General features: G+C 40.6%; 1 protein-coding gene across 3 annotated transcripts in view; it reads left to right on the forward strand.

Moving 5' to 3' along the window:
• The window catches only part of LOC134349352 (actin filament-associated protein 1-like 1), a 209,034-nt gene extending 189,368 nt beyond the window's left edge, over positions 1–19,666 (forward strand). For all 3 annotated transcript variants that reach the window (XM_063053532.1, XM_063053530.1, XM_063053533.1), the window contains exons 15-20: positions 175–286; positions 3,003–3,167; positions 6,210–6,263; positions 8,676–8,866; positions 16,155–16,268; positions 16,996–19,666. In XM_063053532.1, the coding sequence (XP_062909602.1) occupies positions 175–286; positions 3,003–3,167; positions 6,210–6,263; positions 8,676–8,866; positions 16,155–16,268; positions 16,996–17,022 (663 nt within the window). In that variant the 3' untranslated portion in view covers positions 17,023–19,666. The remainder of the gene's footprint in view (positions 1–174; positions 287–3,002; positions 3,168–6,209; positions 6,264–8,675; positions 8,867–16,154; positions 16,269–16,995) is intronic.
• Positions 19,667–20,416: the final 750 nt, after the last annotated feature.

Below are 20,416 nucleotides of genomic sequence, written 5' to 3' on the forward strand. Positions count from 1 at the left end.
AACTCCATTCGGATCTCAGTGGAAGTCAGATTGCGCCAATCGAGCGTTTTGGTACTTCTTGGTAATACATTGCATGGATCTTGACGAAACCAGCTATGCCTCAGTAGTTAACAAGTGTCAACTCTGCAGCTTGAAGGGGATTGTTGCTTCACAATTGTGTCTTGTGTTATTCAGATTGAAGAACAGAAGCAGCCTTTCACCTCGCAAGTAACTCGCCAAGCTTTCACATCAAATGATGCCTCAAATAAAACAAATTCTCAAAACAAAGTTAAACGTCAGGGTTCAAGTAAGCACACAGTTTTGTTCTCACTTATCCCTTTGCAGTCTTATTAAATTTTGGCACTTTCCGTTAGAAATATGTAAAAATAACTCTATACCAACTGACTGTACTTAAAGTTTTAAATGTATTGAGTTAATTCATTGGATCATTGGTTCATTGCCTGAGTTGTTCTCAAATGAAGAAATTCCCACTGCCATTGATAGCTCCAGAATGTCAAGTAAATAGAAGCTTCAGCAGGATAAGTCTCTGTTATCACAACTGACATGAAGGAAATTAAGACAATGTTAATTAAGCTTTTAATTTAAAATGTTTTCTGCCAAAAATACATGTTCTGTTGTATGAGGGTATTAGCTACAGTTAAAGCAAAAGGAATTTCAGTTTGCTCGATCCTTTTTAATAGAGATTTAATATATAAATGGGTCTACATTAGTGGAGTTGAAAATAGTAAAGAAAATTAAATTCTTCTTGAGCAGAAACAGTACACCCTGTAGTAATATTGTAAACAGCAATGGCAGTGATGGTTGTTTAAAATTCAAGAGGAGTGGAGCTTGGCTTCCAACTAAAGGAACTTCCATATTCCCAGGGCTGTGGTGAAACAGCACTTTGCCAGCCGGGTGTGGCTAGATTTCTGGACAATGCCTTAAACCTGATAATATGCAGGAAGAGATAAGGCTCTTCTTGTGACTCTTCTACTGATTATTATGACCATTCCTGTGGAACCAGGAGATACCATTTATTACAAGAGAATAGTGTTAATTTAAAAAAATTGTTTTACTGGGATGAAATTTGAAGTAGCCCAATATTATTTTGTGTCACTTCTAGATTTATGTGCCTAATTATTTAGCTAGACTTGAATTAATTTCCATTGGGTTGAATGCTTGGAGAATCATGCAATAGAGGGATTCTTTCATTCTATTGTGCATGCACCAAGGCTTTGGAAGAGCTATGTAATTGGTTCTTGTCCAGATCCTTATTTTTACTGCCAACTGGTGAGGATGCCTGAGGTAAACTCTGTGTAAACCTCCTGCTTTCTCTCTCCTCCGAAAGGTAAGTAGCATTCCTTTTGTATGCCTTGGATGTATCGGAGGGTACTGTGGTGATCTAAACTCACATCTGAATCAACTGAGGTACTAGATACCCAAAGCAAACCCTTGTAAAAATAAGAGAAAATGTTTCAATACAAGTAAAACCATTTGTAAAAACATGAGAGCTGGGTCTTTGCTCTCGTCACTCAAAAGCAACTGTCACTGAGAAAATATTGGCATTTAATATGGGACTGAAATATTTGAACCAAGAGCTGTACACAGCCACATTCATTTCCTGTGGCCACACAGCCATCATCACATGATGACAAGGTGCTGAGATTAAAGACAGGCTCACACCAGGCTTGTGTTAACATCCATGTCTCGGTAGTAGCTAGTCATACAGCTGGTGAGCTTGCTTTCTGTAGAGGGAAATATCTACCACACTCAGAAATTCAAGGCTAACGGGAAAATGGAGGAATAAATCTTCTCAAAGTCCCTGGGACTTGTATTTTCCTTTGCCAGTGAGAATATCAAAATGGACACAAAGGGCCAATGCCAGTGCACAGAAAGGAATTTCACTTTTATGAGCTGTTAATAACCATTTAACAGCAAAACTTGAGTAGATAAACAGCACAATTAATGTTATATTTACAGCCCCTGTAAGCTGTGGTGTGTCATATGAGATATTATAATTACTTCATAAGGGAGCTCGTAATTTGTTGCTTTCCATAACAATAATAGTAGTAAAGGTTTTTTATTATGAAGCCAACTCAGTGGTTAGACTTCACTGTTACCTGCACAGTAGCTCAGCTGGCATTTCAGATACAAAATAAGTAATATTTTTAAGTTTGTTAATATGCATCTTTGCTTTCCCAGAAATCTAGCAATGCACATAAACATTTGTCTCAAATAACTCGAGATCCTAAATTAATTTAATTCCAATCTGTGAGTGAATGGCATTATTATTAATTTAGGAAGGAATATTTCATTTACATATAGTGGTTGCACAGTTTGCAACTTGACTTTGGGATAAATTAGCTTCATAAACCTGTTTAATACAGTACTGCATCGAAGTGAAAAATATCCTCCGAGAGGTATTTGAATCTCTAAGTAATACTAAAAGCAAAGCTATTATTTAGGTCATTTGTTTAATGTTTAAAGAAACAAACTGAGTTCACCTGATTAATATATAATGTCAGCAGATGTTCAATGTATATGTCTTACCTATTACTTCCTACTTTGTTAATAGCTCGTTGAACAGTAACGAATTTGCTCATTCAATGTTTTGTTAGAATGCGAGATAGCTATCTTTGATATCTGACTAGCTAAAATTGCAGATCTACAGTATCTGATTGCTCCCCTATTATTAACTGCTACTAAATTAATGTATCTTTGGGGAGAATTGTCAATGTACAATATTTTTTCACAGTTTTGAAGGAGATTTCTTTTTCTGTAATATTTTTCTAAATTCTTCTCTTGCTGATGTGCATCCCCTCTCCCCACTCCCCTCACCACCAGCTATCCAATAATGTTAAAATGTCATCAAATTAACTAAACAGAATACAAATCATATTAGGGATCAGAATCTAAGCAGAAGTATCGTCCTTGGCAACTCAGAATCACAATGCACTTTGCAATCAAAATCCTTTAACTGAAACTTGGCCCACCTGTAGCTTTAATCCATTCTTCTTTCTTAGATGCAAATCAGTCTAAATATGGGAAGACTCGAGCAGAGGAGGATGCAAAGAGATGGCTGTCCGAACAGGAATCACTCGAGAATCAGAAGGATTCAATTCGTAAAGAACTGATGCAGCTCCGAAAAGAAAAGAAGGATCTCCGCAGGGCTCTGAAAGAATGCATAGGTACAGCTTAAAACATACTTTCTCAAATGCTTGCTTATTCGGTGTTAGGTGAGTACTGGTATCATTCACTTAGTGAATTATATTTTTTAGTATTACAACAAAGATGGCCATTTGGTTCATTGAGTCTATGAACAAACCTATTTCCCCTGCTTGTATCCCAGAAGCCTATGCTCACTCACATGGCCATCAGCTACGCTTTGATTCTTCTCTCACATGTCATCACGAGAGGTAATTTAGAGTAAGTAATTGACCCAGCAACCAGCAGTTTTTTTTTAAAGTGATGACAGGAAATCAATATACCTGGAGGAAACCCACACTGTCACAAAGAAAAATTGATTACTCCACACAGATAGCACCAAACCTGGATAGCTGGAACTGTGAGATAGCAGTACCACCTGCTGCATCATTGTAACAGCCTGAGTAGGTAACAGTGAAAGTAGTAAACATTATGCATAGGATTATTCTTTTTCAAAAAAAAAATCAATGTTCTTATTCTGCTGCATTGAGTCAAAGATTTAGTTAGAAATAAGCTTCAGCCGAACTTAATTGTAAAGCTGGAATTGAAACCATGTAGACCAGTGTTTTAGGGTACATTCTGGAGTTATGGTATATAGCAAATATTAATTTCAATAGCAACCAGACTTCAGATCTGAATGTGAACGATAGATTGAGTTTAAAATGCCCAGAACAATAGTGTTCTTGAAGTTGCAAACTAGGGTGACTGTGAAGCAAGAAACACTCACTGACCTGAGATGTCTGCATATAGTCATAGTCATACTTTATTGATCCCGAGGGAAATTGGTTTTCATTACAGTTGCACCATAAATAATTAAATAGTAATAAAATCATAAGTAATTAAATAGTAATATGTAAATTATGCCAGGAAATAAGTCCAGGACCAGCCTATTGGCTCAGGGTGTCTGACCCTCCAAGGGAGGAGTTGTAAAGTTTGATGGCCACAGGCAGGAATGACTTCCTATGACGCTCTGTGCTGTATCTCGGTGGAATGAGTCTCTGGCTGAATGTACTCCTGTGCCCACCCAGTACATTATGTAGTGGATGGGAGACATTGTCCAAGATGGCATGCAACTTGGACAGCATCCTCTTTTCAGACACCACCGTCAGAGAGTCCAGTTCCATCCCCACAACATCCCCACATATGCATGCATGCAGCTCAGAGACATCAGTGATTAACGTTCATTTTGGCTGTCTGGAGTATACGTGGGAAGATTTAGGTGTCTGAAAATTATATGTAATTCAAAGGAAGCATTGTGACTATAGAATTGTCCTGCCATTATCTTTGCCCCTTAGCATATAAAAATATCAGGCAATATTGCAACAGGGAGCCTCCACTTCTGAGAGTGTCTCCAGTATGATGCCTGTTTGTTTTGCTGGATAAAGACTTCTATATCCTCCAGCTTCAGTGTCTCTGTGGTGACTTCGTACACAGTCACAACAGAGTGTATCATATTTATTTAATGCCTATCGTAGAAGACAATTATCTTCCAAAACATTTCATATGGAGATGGCGAGTAGATTTGTATGCAATTAGTTTCTGTAGCTTTAGTTTTGTTCCAGGAAGGAAGTGGCCTGATACAACAGGAAAGAAAAAAAAAATATGATAAGCTCTCCAATAATTTGTTAAGAAATCATCCTGTGGAGAAGGAGATGGGGGATGGGAGAGAGATGAGAAGGAGGCATGTTCAACCTCTGACTTGTTTTAAGTCAACTGATCTCAGATAACCCATCTCCCACACCACCACAATCAACGTCAGTATCCCTGGATTAGTAAATAGAAATATTGTCACTGGAAATACCAATGGAAACACATTCACTGTGGTTTTTATTTTGGAGATTTTAGAAATTTAAAAATCTGTACCTCCTTAGACACTGAACTCACCCACTCTAATTGCAAGATTTGTCATATTCCTTGAAGTGGATTGGTCAAGGAGTTCACTTTCCCTATTCAGATCCCCAATGTTATCAGCTCACACTTTTTTGCAATGAGGTACACAGAAGATGAAAAAGGTATAATGTTCGGACAAACCGTTCGGTTTCAATTGCTTTTTCCTAAAGCTTCTATTGCCACCTAGTGGCAGAAAGCTAGATCGCAAAAAGGTGAACGGACTGGGGCCCTTTTTACAAGACTGAGAGAACCTGAAAGAATATGTAAAATTATGAACGCTTTGACAAACCAATTAAAGAGAGAATTTATTTCACATATAGGGAAAAGCATAACTAGAAGCCATCAGTACAAGAGGGTTACCAAGAAATACAATGGGAAATTTAGAAGAAATTTCTTTACTCGAGAAGGGTGGGGTGGTGAGGTGAGAATGTGGATCTCAGTACCCCAGGTGGCGGTTGGTTCATTTAAGCAGAGGACAGACAGGCACATAAGAAAGAAAAGGATAGATTCAGATGAGAAACAATGTGAGAACTCAAATGAAACATAAGCTGGTATTGGCAGGTTGGGGTGAATGGCCTATGACTGTGTTGTAAATTCAATGTAATAGAAGATCTTAGTGTTAATGTTTGTGTTGTTATTGAATACAGTGTTGGTGCGTGGCCAAGTGGTTAAGGCGTTCGTCTAGTGATCTGAAGGTCGCTAGTTTGAGCCTTGGCTGAGGCAGTGTGTTGTGTACTTGAGCAAGGCACTTAACCACACATTGCTCTGCAACGACACCGGTACCAAGCTGTATGGGTCCTAATGCCCTTCCCTTGGACTACATTGGTGGCGTGGAGAGGGGAGGGGAGGCTTGCAGCATGGGCAATTGCTGGTCTTCCATATAACCCTGCCCAGGCCTGCGCCCTGGAAACCTTCCAAGGCGCAAATCCGTGGTCTCATGAGACTAACCGATGCCAATTATTACTATTATTATTATTGAATACAAGTGATAGTTAACTGTAAGCTCAGGATCATCCTTGTAGTTTGGATGGAAGTTATTTTACATTGCTTTCCCATTCCAGTACTGTCCCATGCAATGCTGCTTGATCCCTGTGCCAATGTCTTTTAAGCATACAATAGTCTTTTGTGTATTTCAGCTAATGAAGATGCAGCAGTATCATCATGTACGTCACTGGAAAAAACAAAAAAAGGTATGCAAATAGAATCATTCGTTCACAGAGTTGTACACATAGAACCAGGCCCTTCAGCCACTGTTTCTGTGTCTATTTGTACTTATCACCTGCATTCCACATTCCTCTGTCCCTTGCTCATTTGAGTGCCTACCCTGATGCCTTTTAACTGTGGTCACTGCCCCTGCCTGTCCCACCTCATCTGGTAGCTCATTCCAGATACAGCTATGCTTAGTGTGAAAAAATTTACCCCTCAGATCCCCTTTAAGCCTCCTCCTTCTCACATTGAACCTATGTCCTCTAGTTTTAGACTGTATCTACCATGGGAAATAGATACTGACTACCTACCCTATCTAAACCTGTTACGTCTCCATAACAGCACCTCTTAGCCTCCCTTGCTTAACAAAACAAAATGTACCAATCTTCCAAAACATAAATCTGCTTACTCAGTGAAATTTTCAATAAAATCAAGGTACCAGACAGCCAGTGGAGTTAATATATACTAGAGAAAGTCTGAGAATCCCCAGAGTTCCTTTATGTTGTAGCACCAGTATACAGCGTCACAAAATGAAGGGACAAGTGAATTACAATCCATTTCACCAAGCTCTTCCCAGCAATCATTATGAAGAAGCTTCCATTGTATATTTTGTTTGAAATGGAAAATAACCATACAAATGTTGCAAATTTCCTGGCAATCTGAAAAGTGTCCTTGGCAGAAATCAGGATCATGCCATCTGCTGGCCCCTTCAATGGTAGTTGCGAATTGGTTGCTGGTAAATCAAGGTAGCATACAAATTCATGTATTACCTGAATATGTTACATTAGGTATCATTTGGAATGATGACAAGAACAAAATCTTGTCCATGTAACCTGGCATTAAGTTGCAAGTAAGTAAAATGTACCATACTGTTATCTGTGGGAATAATTGTATTTGAACATCTGGTGTGTATTTACAAGTGTGTATTGATGGTAACAAAATCATAGACAGATTTACTAATAACTAGCCAACAATTTTATAGGTACAACTCTCAATTATCTTCCTGGTGGCAATAACATAACTTCTATCACGGAGAGATGTTGAGGCTGAGGAAGTGTTGCCTGTAGAGCAAGATGGTGATGTGCAGTGTCTGGTGACATTATCACTTGATCCCATTTAGGATTTTGATGGAAAAGGAAAGAATACCAGCAGGAAGATTTTTTTTAAAAGCAAGGCATTAACTTTGGACTGAAAGTATTGAAGCCCAGGCATACCCATTTTTAATTGCTGCGACCAAGCCTAACGTTAATGTTTTGCGTCAAATGCAATTGGTCCAATTTAGGGCATTTCAACTTTAGTAGAACATTTATGAAGCATAACTGGGTACAGTGTGCATTTGGCACATGCACAGTAATTCAATCATGATTGAAATTTTGAGATGATCTAGATATTTTTATCTTCCAAAAACACCTTCTTCAATCCATTACTTCTTCTACCTATCACCTTCCAGCATTTCCCTTTGTCCCTCTCTCCCTCACCCACCTACCTCCACTCCCCCCACTTAGACTCAGTTTTTATTTCCTGCCAGATTATACTCCTCCCTTCCCTCTACATTTTTATCCTGGTTTCTGTCCCTTCCATTTCAGTCCTAATAAAGGTTCTGGCCCAAAACGATGACTGATCATTTCCCTCCATGCTGTCTGACCTGCTGAGTTCCTCCAGCCTTTTGTGTGTGTGACACTACAAGGACCTTACTTGAAGGACTAAGACCTTGTACTGCAAGGACCCAAACCTACCTGGGCTACTATCAAGGGTTCTAGCAGCAAAGAGACCAACAAAATAGTGTTTTTCATTAAATTCCCATTTTCTTGTATCCTAGGATTTTAAAGGTCCAAACCATGTCATACGTAGCCCACATATCCACCTCCAATAGTCAATATATATGTGGTGAAACTTGCCTCATATGTTTTTCTAATAATGAGACATTCAGCTGGGAAGTAATTCCAGTAGTCCTAGTTCCTTCTCCTTATCTCTCAGCACCCTTATAGCTTATTCTCTCTCACACATAAACGGTGTAAGTACCTAGCCAACCACTGCCTCTCTACTCCCCTAGTGCAAGGGAAGGCAGCCACAGAAGAAGCCCCAGTATGTTAAGCACCAATTCTTCAGAGTTTCCATTTGAAAGGAGATTGTAAAGACAAGAATTTGGTCCTATGCACAGTGTGCATCCATATCAAAGTTTACCAGTACTAACACGGGCAATCTTTTGAACCTTGAGCACTTTAGAAATCACTTCATGTCAAACTGACGTATATCCACCCTATAGCATTGCCTCAGAAGGTATTTTCAGGTGCTGTTGGATTCCTGGGCCCAAGTGATTGGAAATCCTTTATTAAAATAATGTTAAAAACATCAACTAGAAAATACATGCGTTAATGTATGTAATTTTTCCATAGGTAAAAAATCCCAATCTGTCCTGGAGGAGAAAATACGAATACTGGAAGAAAAATGCAAACTTAAAGAGACTGAGCGAGTGAACTTGGAGCTCCATTTAACACAAGTAAAGGAGAATCTGAAGAAAACAATTGCACGGGGCGCAGAAATTAGTTTATCTGTTGACTCCAAAGCTGAGTCAAGTGCTCCACAGGTACCTGAGAAACAATTACAATTCTTACGATTACAATTACTTATAAGGAGATAAGTTCTGAAAATTACAACAGCCAAATTTAATGTTTAATGAGTATAACACCTCCAGTTTGGTTTAGAGTGTTCCTTTTTCGATCAGAAGGTTGTAAAGTTAGGACCCAGTCCAATGCCCAAGTCACAATTGGGTTCAAACACCATTGCAGTGTTGCATTTTTGGAAATGGGTCTTTCAGAGGATAAGTTAGTCAATATCCCAGATGCCTCTTCAGATGGGCATCTAAATTTCCATTACGCTATTGATAACACAGTAGGAGTTGTTGGTTTAAATGAAGATGTGTGTTCAGTTACTCTAGTAGTGTGTAGTATCATGAATTTGTTTAACCACTTTGAGGTACAAAGAGCAGCTAAAACCTGTGCATCTTGTTAATTTCACTGCCCCAGTTATTTCCTGCATGAGCACACATACTTCTGTATTGCACATCAGCATAAGCTATAATAGTCTTCTGGGCAATGGCTTTCATTCGGAGCAGCTGAAACAGATGATTCAGGCAACCATTAATTCCTATGGTATGTAAACAAATAGTTTCTCCAAATTGTTTGTATAACCACTATCATTAAACTTTTCTTTGTAATTCATCATATGAAGTGTTTTGAGGCATTTACAGGAAATTTAATCAGAAACTGGTTTATCGTCAATGACGTATGTCATGAAATCTGTTGTTTTGTGGCAGCAGTACAATGCAATACATTAAAAATTACTCAAGGTAAAACATACTATAATTTATTATTTAAAGCAAGTCCTTTTATGTGCAACTGGAAGCTTCCAGGAACATTACAACTCAAATTTTATTTTTGCCTAAAGAGATAGGCTTGATATACTAGCATTGAATCGAGGCAAATGATATGATGCCCTTTCTTTACAAATCAATGCCTGGCACCTTTCCCTTAAATCAAAACTATATCCATTTCATTCCTGAATATATAAGCAGAGCCCTCTAGGCTAAAGAATTCCATTGATTCACAACCTTCTTTTGAAGAGTTTTCTCAGACTTTGGACATGTAGTTTTAATGGGTTTGTGTAGTACTAAAGGGGGTACTATAAATGATGCTCTGATACTTTATGGATACCTGGGAATTCAGGTAGTGTTTTTTTTTTGCTGCAGTTCCTTTAAAATGAATGTTCTGGTTTCTTGCCATTGAGCTACAATCATTCGGCAATAAGGGACAACAGACCAGATCTATATTCTGCACCCATTTTTCCCATGCCTCATTTTTACAAAGGTTGTGCAATCTCTATACACTTTCACTCCTCACAAGGATGTTCTGAGGGCTCTCCACTTCTTCCCTGAATGGAGGCCAATTAAAACACCATCCACAATCACCCTTCTCCAGAGACATTTGGATAAGGGTTGCAAGGGATTTGGGACTAGCTTGATCAACACCATGGTCAGCACGGATGAGTTGAGCCAAGGACCACATATTATTCGATGGCTATCTCCTTTGATAACAGGTGTATTGATCAGAAACATTCCACAAGTTCCAGGAAAAGGCACTTGTACCCAAGCCCACTTGAGCTTCCATAATATCACCTTTTTAAAGTGGAATGTACATAAATTTCTCTCGTACTTTATCTGTACTAAATTGATAACTTATTTTAAACACTTGAATACTTAAAGAGTCCCACTCTTATTAAATTGTTTTTATTTGGTACATTGTACATTTTCTACAGTGAAGGCAAAAGCAAGTCTTTGCTAAGTGCGTCCAGTGTTTCCTTATTCCATTAAAGTCATATTGTACAGAAGCAAGCTCTGTGACCAAACATGTATTCATTTGCTGCAGTCTTACACTAATCCCATATTTCCAGTAACCCTCTCCAGATTCTACCACCTACCCACACACTCGGGGTAATTAACCTACAAACTTGCATATCTTTGGGAAGTGGGAGGAGCCTAGATAACCCTGGGGAAATGCACGTGATCGCAGGAAGAATGTACAAGTTCTACACATACAGTACAGGATTGAACTCAAGTTACTGACACAAATAGAACTTAGAATAGTAGAGCACAGTACAGGCCCTTCGGCCCACAATGTTGTGCTAACCCTTAAACCCTGACTCCATTATAACCCCCCACCTTAAATTCACCCATATACCTGTCTAGTAGACTCTTAAATTTCATTAGCATATCTGCCTCCACCACTGACTCAGGCAGTGCATTCCACACACCAACCACTCTCTGAGTGAAAAACCTTCCTCTGTTAAATGGGGGACGTTGATGGCGGACCCAAATGCAAGACACAGGCACTGAAGTACTAGGAACAGGACTAGGTTTATCGAGATAGCGAGGTGAAGAAGGAAGAAACAACGCTGGACATTGACACAGGCCCTGGACGAGACTAGGATTCAGGGCCTGGGCTAGGACTTGGACTAGAAACACGGGACCTGGACGGGGAACTAGGAACAAGGAGCCGTGACTAGGAACACGGAACTCCGGAATCAGAGCCTGGACAAGAACCCGGAACCTGAGACTTGTTTGAGACTCGGAACCTGTGTCTTGACTTGGAACCAGAACCCGAGTCTAGGCAAGGAATCGGGACTAGGATCTTGACAAGGACAGGACGTGGCTACAGGACAGGACGAGGTACCCCAGCACAGGATGAGGAATCTCCAGCACCAGGCTGGGCGAGGAACCAGAACTAGATGAGGACACAAAACTCAGATTTGAACAGGGCTGGAGCATGGCACCTGGACTTAGTCTTGGAACACAGGAATACAGAGACTTGGACATGGACTGGACGAGGTATTCCAGGGCAGGACAAGGCTCTTGGACTAGGTTTAGCTCAGTTCTTTGACTCGGCTTGGTTAGGCTCTTGGGTATGGAGCCAGGACTCCTCCTTGGAGTGCAGGGCCAGGACCCTTTCTAGGACGCAGGGCCGGGACGACTGCCAACGGAACTGTCGAGGTAAACTGCCAAAGGACTCCTAGACTGGATGAGGGATTCCTGGACCGGACAAGAACATGAAGCCTTGACTTGGACAGGACTGGAACACAGCACCTGGGACTTGGAACACAGAGCACAGGACAGAGCCGGGACCCCTCCTTGGGAACAGGACATAGGGCCAGCGCTTTACACAGAGTCAGGAGCCCTCCTAGGGAACAGGATCTAGGGCAAGGACTCTTCTTTGACACAGACACTAAACACAGGGACACAAAAAGATAGTTCCTTATCTTGGCAAGGCTCCAGTCTCACTCCAGCGGTTGAACTTGACAAGGCTTCAGAAGGAAGGGGAAGGGAACAGTCCAACAGGGAATCCTTGGTTTGAGAGGTGCCAGCCCAAAACGAGAATCAAGTGCCTCAATTAAGGCACCCAATGGAACAAGGGAAAACAGGAAAACCCGGAATAAGGAATCGACGGACCATACTGTGAACCGGAATCAGACTTCACGGACTGGACTATGACAGTACACTCCCCCCGCCCCCCCATGGGAGCCTTCTGGTGACCTAACAGTCTTTCCTGGACTATGGATGATCCAGGCAAGTGGGAGGGTCTTCAACAGGAGGGAACCCAGGATGGCGACAGTTAAACGACAGTGTCTGCGTCGCTGGGTCCATGTATGGCTGGACTGTTCTGTTATATAGGGGGCGTTGATGGCGGACCCAAATGCAAGACACAGGCACTGAAGTACTAGGAAGAGGACTAGGTTTATCGAGATAGCGAGGTGAATAAGGAAGAAACAACACTGGATATTGACACAGGCCCTGAACGAGGCTAAAATTCAGGACCAGGTGATCTTGGACTAGAGACACGGGACCCGGACAGGGAACTTGGAACGAGGAGCCTGGACTAGGAACACGGAACTCCAGAACCAGAGCCTGGACAAGGACCTGGAACCTGGGTCTTGGTTGGGCCTCAGAACCAGAACCCAGGTCTAGGCAAGGACAGGATGTGGCTACAGGACAGGTCGAGGTACTCCAGCACAGGACGAGGAATCTCCTGCACCAGGCTGGGCGAGGCACCAGAACTAGATGAGGACATGAAGCTCATGTTTGGACAGGGCTGGAACACGGCACCAGGACTTGGTCTTGGAACACAGGAACACAGAGCCTTGGACATGGACTGGACGCTCAGAGCCTTGGACATGGACTGGATGAGGTACTCCAGGGCAGGATGTGGCTCTTGGACTAGCTTTGGCTTGACTCTTGGACTCAGCTTGATTAGGCTCTTCAGTACAGAGCTGGGACTCCTCCTTGGAGCACAGGGTCGGGACCCTTTCTAGGACGCAGGGCCGGGATGACTGCCAAGGGAACTGCCGAGGTGAACTTCCGAGGGACTCCTGGACTGGACGGGGGAGCTCCTATACTGGATGAGAACATGAAGCCTTGACTTGGACAGGACTGGAACACGGCACCTGGAACTTGGAACACAGGAACACAGAACACAGAGCCGGGACCCCTCCTTGGGAACAAGACATAGGGCCGTGGCTTTACACAGAGTCAGGACCCCTCCTAGGGAACAGGATCTAGGGCCGGGACTCCAAGCAAGGGCGTCATTTGATTCCAAGCAATTGGTCCTTGCAGAATGTCTCTGGTGCACCCTGCTCCCTCCCCTCTCCCTTCCCCTTTTCTCAACCATGATTCCCCTCTCCCTGTCCCTTCCCAATCTCAGTCCACAATAGAGACTCATATCAGACTCAGGATTATCATCACTCATGTATGTCATGAAATTTGCTTTTTTTGTGGCAGCAGTATAGTGCAATACATAGAATTACTACAGTATATGGAAAGGTCATAGACACCCTAACTGTATATACATGCCTGAGATTTTTGCACAGTACTGTATCTCAAAAAGTCACTGAATAATCTATATTCTATATTCTATTCTACAAAATGCAAAAGGCTACGTCTATAGCAGATATTCTCCAACAGCGTGATTGCTAAAATATGTTCTACAAAATGAGCCCCTGGACAGATTTGGATCCAACACTTGACCTCTGTTACACTCATTTACATGATCTTAACTGGAGCCAAGATGAGACATTGAAGTTAGTTAGACTAAAGCAGAAAAGAAGTCCAGTCAGTGATTTGGATTGTCCTTGTCTGAATTTCACATGAGCTCTCTTTCTCATTTAGCTGCAATGTCTCTAGAAGTTTTTATTTTAAGATCACGAATACATTACCCCATTTCACACCTGGCCTCATATGAAGTCCATGAGAACTTTCAACAATATACAGAAATGAAAGTCAGCACTTGCAGGTGAAAACAAGAAAAAAATTGCAAAACTTTATTCTACAAACACATGGTACTGTCAAGTCACGAAGTGAGGATTATGGAGCACAGGATCAGGCCCTTCAGCCCACTATCTTCATGCCATCCAAAACAAATTCCATTTACCAGCCTTCTACACCTTAGTAATTCTAGAGCCCCGCTAGGTACTAAAATGCTGTGAGAGTACCTGTTTCCATACACATTCAGGCACTGAGTTCAAGAATCCAAGCACAATTATGGTGACAAAAATCTTCTTCAGAACGTCCTAAAGTTCTTGCCATTTACCCTCATCTTCTTTTTCCTACTATCTGTCCTGTCTTTACCCCTCATCATTTTGTATACCTCAAATCAGGTTGTGTTTCCACACCCTATCCCCAGAGAAAACAAACACAGCCTCCATAACCTCTTCTCATAATGAAACACTACATCCCAGCCAACATCCTGGTGAATTTGCCCTGCACTCTCTACATTGCAATCAAGTCCTCCTTTTGGTGTGGTAACCAAAACTGTACGGAGTATTTCAGTGGTGGCCCTTACAAATCTCCCTCTCCCTGGTAGACGATGATGGAAAAACATTTGCAATGAGATTTTCGGTGGAGGAAACACACCTCGAGTTTTGAGTCAAATCAAATAAGTTCCTGCAGGGTAGAAATTTACTGGTCATCTCTGATAGCTGTGTTTTACATTTTTATCATTTATTGCAATAAACAAACTGATGTTGAATGAATGGCCCCAAGTTCTGACATTCCTTCGCCAAAGTCCTCTATTCCATTTTTCTTTGACCAATCGTCCCCAAATCTCCATTGTCAAATTCTGTTACTCCAGTGAAGCGATGCAACATTTTAGCCACATTGAGTGTTACAGTATTCCCTCTCTCACCTTACCTCCTTCCTGCCCATCACCTCCCACTGGCGCTCCTCCCCCTTTTCTTTCTTCTAAGGCCTTCTGCCCTCTTCTATCAGATTCCCTCTTTTCCAGCCTTGTATCTCTTTCACCAATCAACTTCCCAGCTCTTTACTTCATCCCGCCCCCCTCCCAGTTTCACCTATCACCTTGTGTCTCTTCTGTCCCTACCCCCACATTCTTACTCTGACTCTTCGTCTCTTTTTCTAATGAAGGGTCTCAGCCTAAAACATTAACTGTATTCCATAGATGCTGTCTGGCCTATTGAGTTCCTCCAGCACTTTGTGTGTGTTGTGTGTGTAGCCCCCTGGTAAGCCTCAGGCTCGCTCAGCTCGCTTCCATCCAGGGGAGCAGCCTTCAGCACCGCCAAACTGGGTAATCAAGTTTGTGTGGATGCTGTGTGATGTACTCCACCCCGTCAAATAACAGACAATATACCATATGTGATTAAATAATTACACCTTATAGATCTTACTGGAACTAATATAAAAGGAAAGTAAAAGGCACCAAACTTATCAAAGTTCAACCACTTTGTGCACAACAGTTGGAGCTCAATTAACTGAGTCTTCTTTCCACCATTCGATCCCCTCTGACCTCCTCGACCCGCCACCTGGAACCAACCACAGTGGTCGACCAGAGGCTCCACACGAGTCTGCCTTCGTCTCCTCTCCTCACCAAAGACCCTGGGCCTCGGACTCCCGCTCAGGGTCCGTTCCGTCAGCCAGCTTACAGCATCGCATCTCCTCTCTCTGTCCCCATCGTACCTTCTGCCCCAAAACCCCGCGAAAACAATAGCTTACAGACACACAAGAAAGAATAACATCTATCCCAATTGGTCCGTTCCCTCTCTTATCAATAATATAACCCAAACAAGCAGAGAGAGAGAGAAAACTCCTTACATTGCAGTTATTATTACAGAAAAGCCATTTTTATTATAATATAACAAAGAAACCATTTTGTTAACTTTTGCAGTAACATAAGAGAAGAAACCCCTTGATTTCCAGCATCTGCAGATTTTCTCTTGTTTGTGAAGGTATATAGAACGTAGGTTATAGAGCTCTGCTTTGAGATTGTGTGGATGAGTTGTTCACTTAACAAAATAATGTCCTGTATTTTTCATAGACTGAAAACAGTTACACAAAGCATCATTTCGTTCCAGTAAACTGTGCATCAGAAAAGAGAAAAACTCCCACCACTATACCCTCCAGTAAAGTGTGTGTTTTACAGAAAGCTAAGGTATCAACTTTGTTTTCTTTGCTTGATCCTAATCGATAGTGAACTGACACTTAGAAGTATGTTAATGTGATTCCTCGTTTTCCACCCAAGTTTTAAATTAATTTGTTGCTTTACCATTGCTCAGAGTTTAGTGGAAAGAGGCATATATAAAATACATCATCCTGCGAAAGTGAGTTCTGCTTCATAAATGTAGCATGAATTTAATTCTATTATACATTTTTCTGTAATGGAGAAGACTGCTCCAGTATTGATGTTCAAGATGAGTATGCTTCCTTCAGTTCCAGGAGTTGGTACTAACACTCATCTGAGAGTTAACTTCTGGCTGTGAATAATCAAAGTCTTGTAAAGATTTCCATTCCCCACAGAAAACAGAAATAATGAACTTCATAACATTCCCCTAAATGTGTTTTGAGCACTGTTAAATTCTTCGCCTTCTGCATCACTCCCCATTTGCTTGAATTCATTTGTAATGATTCCTGTTGTGCATGTATATGTGACTTGTTAATACATTGCATGCAAAATTAAAGAGGGAGAAGATCATTCCCAAATTGGTATCATAATTAAATCAAAGTGGAACCCTGGAGGAACATAAAGTAGCAAAGCTATTCAGACTAACACTGTATAAATTACTCAGTTGTAAAAACAGATTAAAGTATGAATCAGTTTCTTTTTCATGAAGATTGAAAACAAACTCTAATGTCAGGTTTCTTTTCTGTTTTTACTTTAGGAATGGGAGAAAAAGACAGGAACATGAAATAATCCATTGAAGACGGAACATGAAGTTATTTATTAAGTTGGAAAATATGTAACAGATTCAGGATTTTATCAAAGCATGTCAGTTTTCAGAAATGGGAAATTGGTGTGTCCTCCTGTTCAAACAGAAGTTGCAAATCAGATGGACAGATAAAGAAAGTAAATGCAATCAGATGGGTAATAATGGTTTGTCTTAACTTCCTGGTTGTTATATTTAAAAAGCATGAATTCTTTTAGCTTCTCATGCCTGTAAAAAGACAAACTGACCTTATCTTCCAGCAACAACACTGTAATTCATCTTTAAACTAGATTGCAGAAACACTGATTATTTAAATTGTGACTTCATTTCCTTTTCCATTCTCCAGAGCAGCATTTCTCAATTGATGGTCAAAATCAATTTACTTTAACAAATCTTGGGCTGAAGTAAAAGCCACTTGCCGTTATTAAAGCACAACCTTGCACGACTATCTCTTCATAATATTTCTCCATGCCAATTCCCACAGCAAAGCCAATTCTTTGCAATCCATGATACTCTGGGGGACCATAAGACAAAGGAGCAGAATTAGGCCATTCAGTCCATCGAGTCTGCTCTGCCACTAACTAAAGGGGTGGGGGGATACCTTTCTGATGGTCAGTATGCAGCTGTATGGAAAACGAAGGGCCAATTTCATTCCAGGCATCTGAATATGCATCCTATTCTACACTTACTGACCAAGTTGTACCTGCTTACTTTCACTATATTGATATCCCATCACCTCTGCATTTGCTGTATTCTGATGAAAATAGAGTAAAATTCACTTAAAATGGTCTATATAATTAAGTTATATCAATATAGAACAACAAGAAGCATAGGTCACTAAAGCAAGTTCAAGCTTAATTGTCATTCAATCATACGTGAATACACATGAATACAGCCAAATGAAACAGTGTTACTCTGAGGCCAAGGTGCAAATCACAATACCAACAGTCGTTCACGGCACAAGGCACATATAGCACAAATAAAACAGCAGTAAAATACAGTCACACACAAAAAAATATAGTCCAGTTCCCCAAGTCCATGAATGTTGCAGCAGTCTGCAGTCGAACACAATACATCTTGTCTTCTGCCGAACGAACACTGAGGGGCAGCACCACCTCTAGTGGTGTGTACCAACACCAATGCCATTCTCCTGCAAACAGGCGACGTCACAGTCTGAGGCCTACTCACCACTACGACCGATACCATGCAGCTCCACCGCTGTCCACCCCAACCGTTCACTAATAAAACAGCGAATTGGACTTGCAGCATTCCACATTACCAACGTCCAACAGGGTCTTGCAATCACAAGATAAGCGACTAAGACAATCACTCGCTGTGAGACTGCACACCGCCTTCATATACTGATGCCTCTGACACAGCCACAGCATGATCCACACCAGGTCCAGCTCCCCTAGTATCTCCGCCAACGAGCAACTCAGTGATGGGGTAGATCTGCAGTGGTTTTAAGTTCTTAATGTCCAGCAGAGTCTTGCAATCACAACAAATACAATTAATAAAGACAATAACACCTTTTATTTCCATCACCATCTTAACAGTAGTCCCATAAAACAAAGATCAAAATTCAATCAAAAACATTTTGACAATACCTTGACATTGGAATTCACCACTTAAATAATATTGGTGATAGGGAAGTCATGGGATGGAGATTGTTAAAGCTAACTAACCAAAGTTAAACGGAGACTAGATCCTTTTACACTGTGTAATAGTCATAGTGCTACATTGCTTCGAATGCTTTCCAAAACTGTTCGACTAAAGTTTGCACTTTGGACTAAACTGGATGAAGAAGATTTTCTTTAAATCCACAGTTCAATAAATGCCAGGAGTCACTTTGAACTTAGAATGATGATAATTTACAAATTAAAAAATGTCAAACTGAGAATGAACTTTGAGCAAGATCTAGCTGTTCATATTCACTGCCAAACACTTTAGCTTTAATCTTATTGAATAGATAGAAGCTGAATGCTGTTAAGATGCCACTGTATTCAAGACTACATTGCAGCCTTCATATGTGTTGGAATGCATAATTCCTGGGAATTGTAATTCGTGAATTAAATGAATAATGACTTCCTCCCCTCTCCACAAGGTATTTTTAAACAAACTAAACCTTGTTTATTTCAGTGTTGATGAGTGAATTGAGTATTTATTTAAAAAATCCAAAAACAGCTAACAAACAGGTGGAATCCATCTGTATTTTCACTGTGACTGTTTCAAAAACTTACCGTATTTCTCCTTCTAACTCTCGACTCAGAACTTTCCAAATGATACTCTCAAAAAGCCTAGAGCTTTGAGTGTTTGATCTTTTTTATTCAGTCCTTGTTCTTATTATTGCTTTACTGTGTACATTTACAGAATTAGAGGGCAATGTTGCAGGATTTTTGTTTTCTGTCCAACCAAGGACAATGAAATCATGTATAATTTGATTGACAGTAATTTTTAACTTGCAACAAAATACTGTTTAACTTGTAAGCACTTTAAGGGATAGATTCCACATGTATTTAAGGATTAATGAATATTTCTCATTTCTCATAACATGATCTATGTCCAACTGTTAATTATACACATTCCCTCTCCAAACCATAAAAAATAAAAAAAAAAGTTTTGTATCAAGGATCATCATTGTCGAGTGTAAGTTGTGAATGTATCAGAATCAGAATTAGGTTTATTATCATCGGTATGTGTCGTGAAATTTGTTAACTTAGCAGCAACAGTTCAATGCAATACATAATATAGAAGAAGGAAAAAAACAAATAAATTACAGTATATGTATATTGAATAGATAAAAAATCATGTGTAAACAGAAATAATATATATTTTTAAAGTATGGTAGTGTTCACGGGTTCAATGTTCATTTAAGCATCAGATGGCAGAGGGGAAGAAGCTGTTCCTGAATCGCTGAGTGTGTGTCTTCAGGCTTCTGTACCTCCTACCTGATAGTAACAGTGAACACCCCCTTGGGTGCTGGGGGTCCTTAATAATGGCCGCTGCCTTTCTGAGACACCGCTCCTTGAAGATGTCCTGGGTGCTTTGTAGGCTAGTACCCAAGATGGATCCATCCCCGTCTTGCTAATTTGATCAAGTTGGATCAGCCACATGTACTTGGGGGTGTGTTAATGATGTTTGGAATAGTTTCCCACAAAGGACAAGTGAGGCAGAGAATATTAAAATAAACTGTATGGTCCAGATTATTACAGGTTGAGAGCCCCTTATCCAAGATGCTTGGGGCCAGAAGTATTTCAGATATTTTTTCCAATTTTGGAATATCTTTATCTATGTAATGAAATACCTTGGGAATGGAACCCAAGTCTAAACATGAAATCCATTTACATTGCATATACAGCTTATACATATACCCTGA

The sequence above is a fragment of the Mobula hypostoma genome, chromosome 7, assembly GCF_963921235.1.
Source record: "Mobula hypostoma chromosome 7, sMobHyp1.1, whole genome shotgun sequence".
In the NCBI taxonomy this organism is placed as follows: Eukaryota; Metazoa; Chordata; class Chondrichthyes; order Myliobatiformes; family Myliobatidae; genus Mobula; species Mobula hypostoma.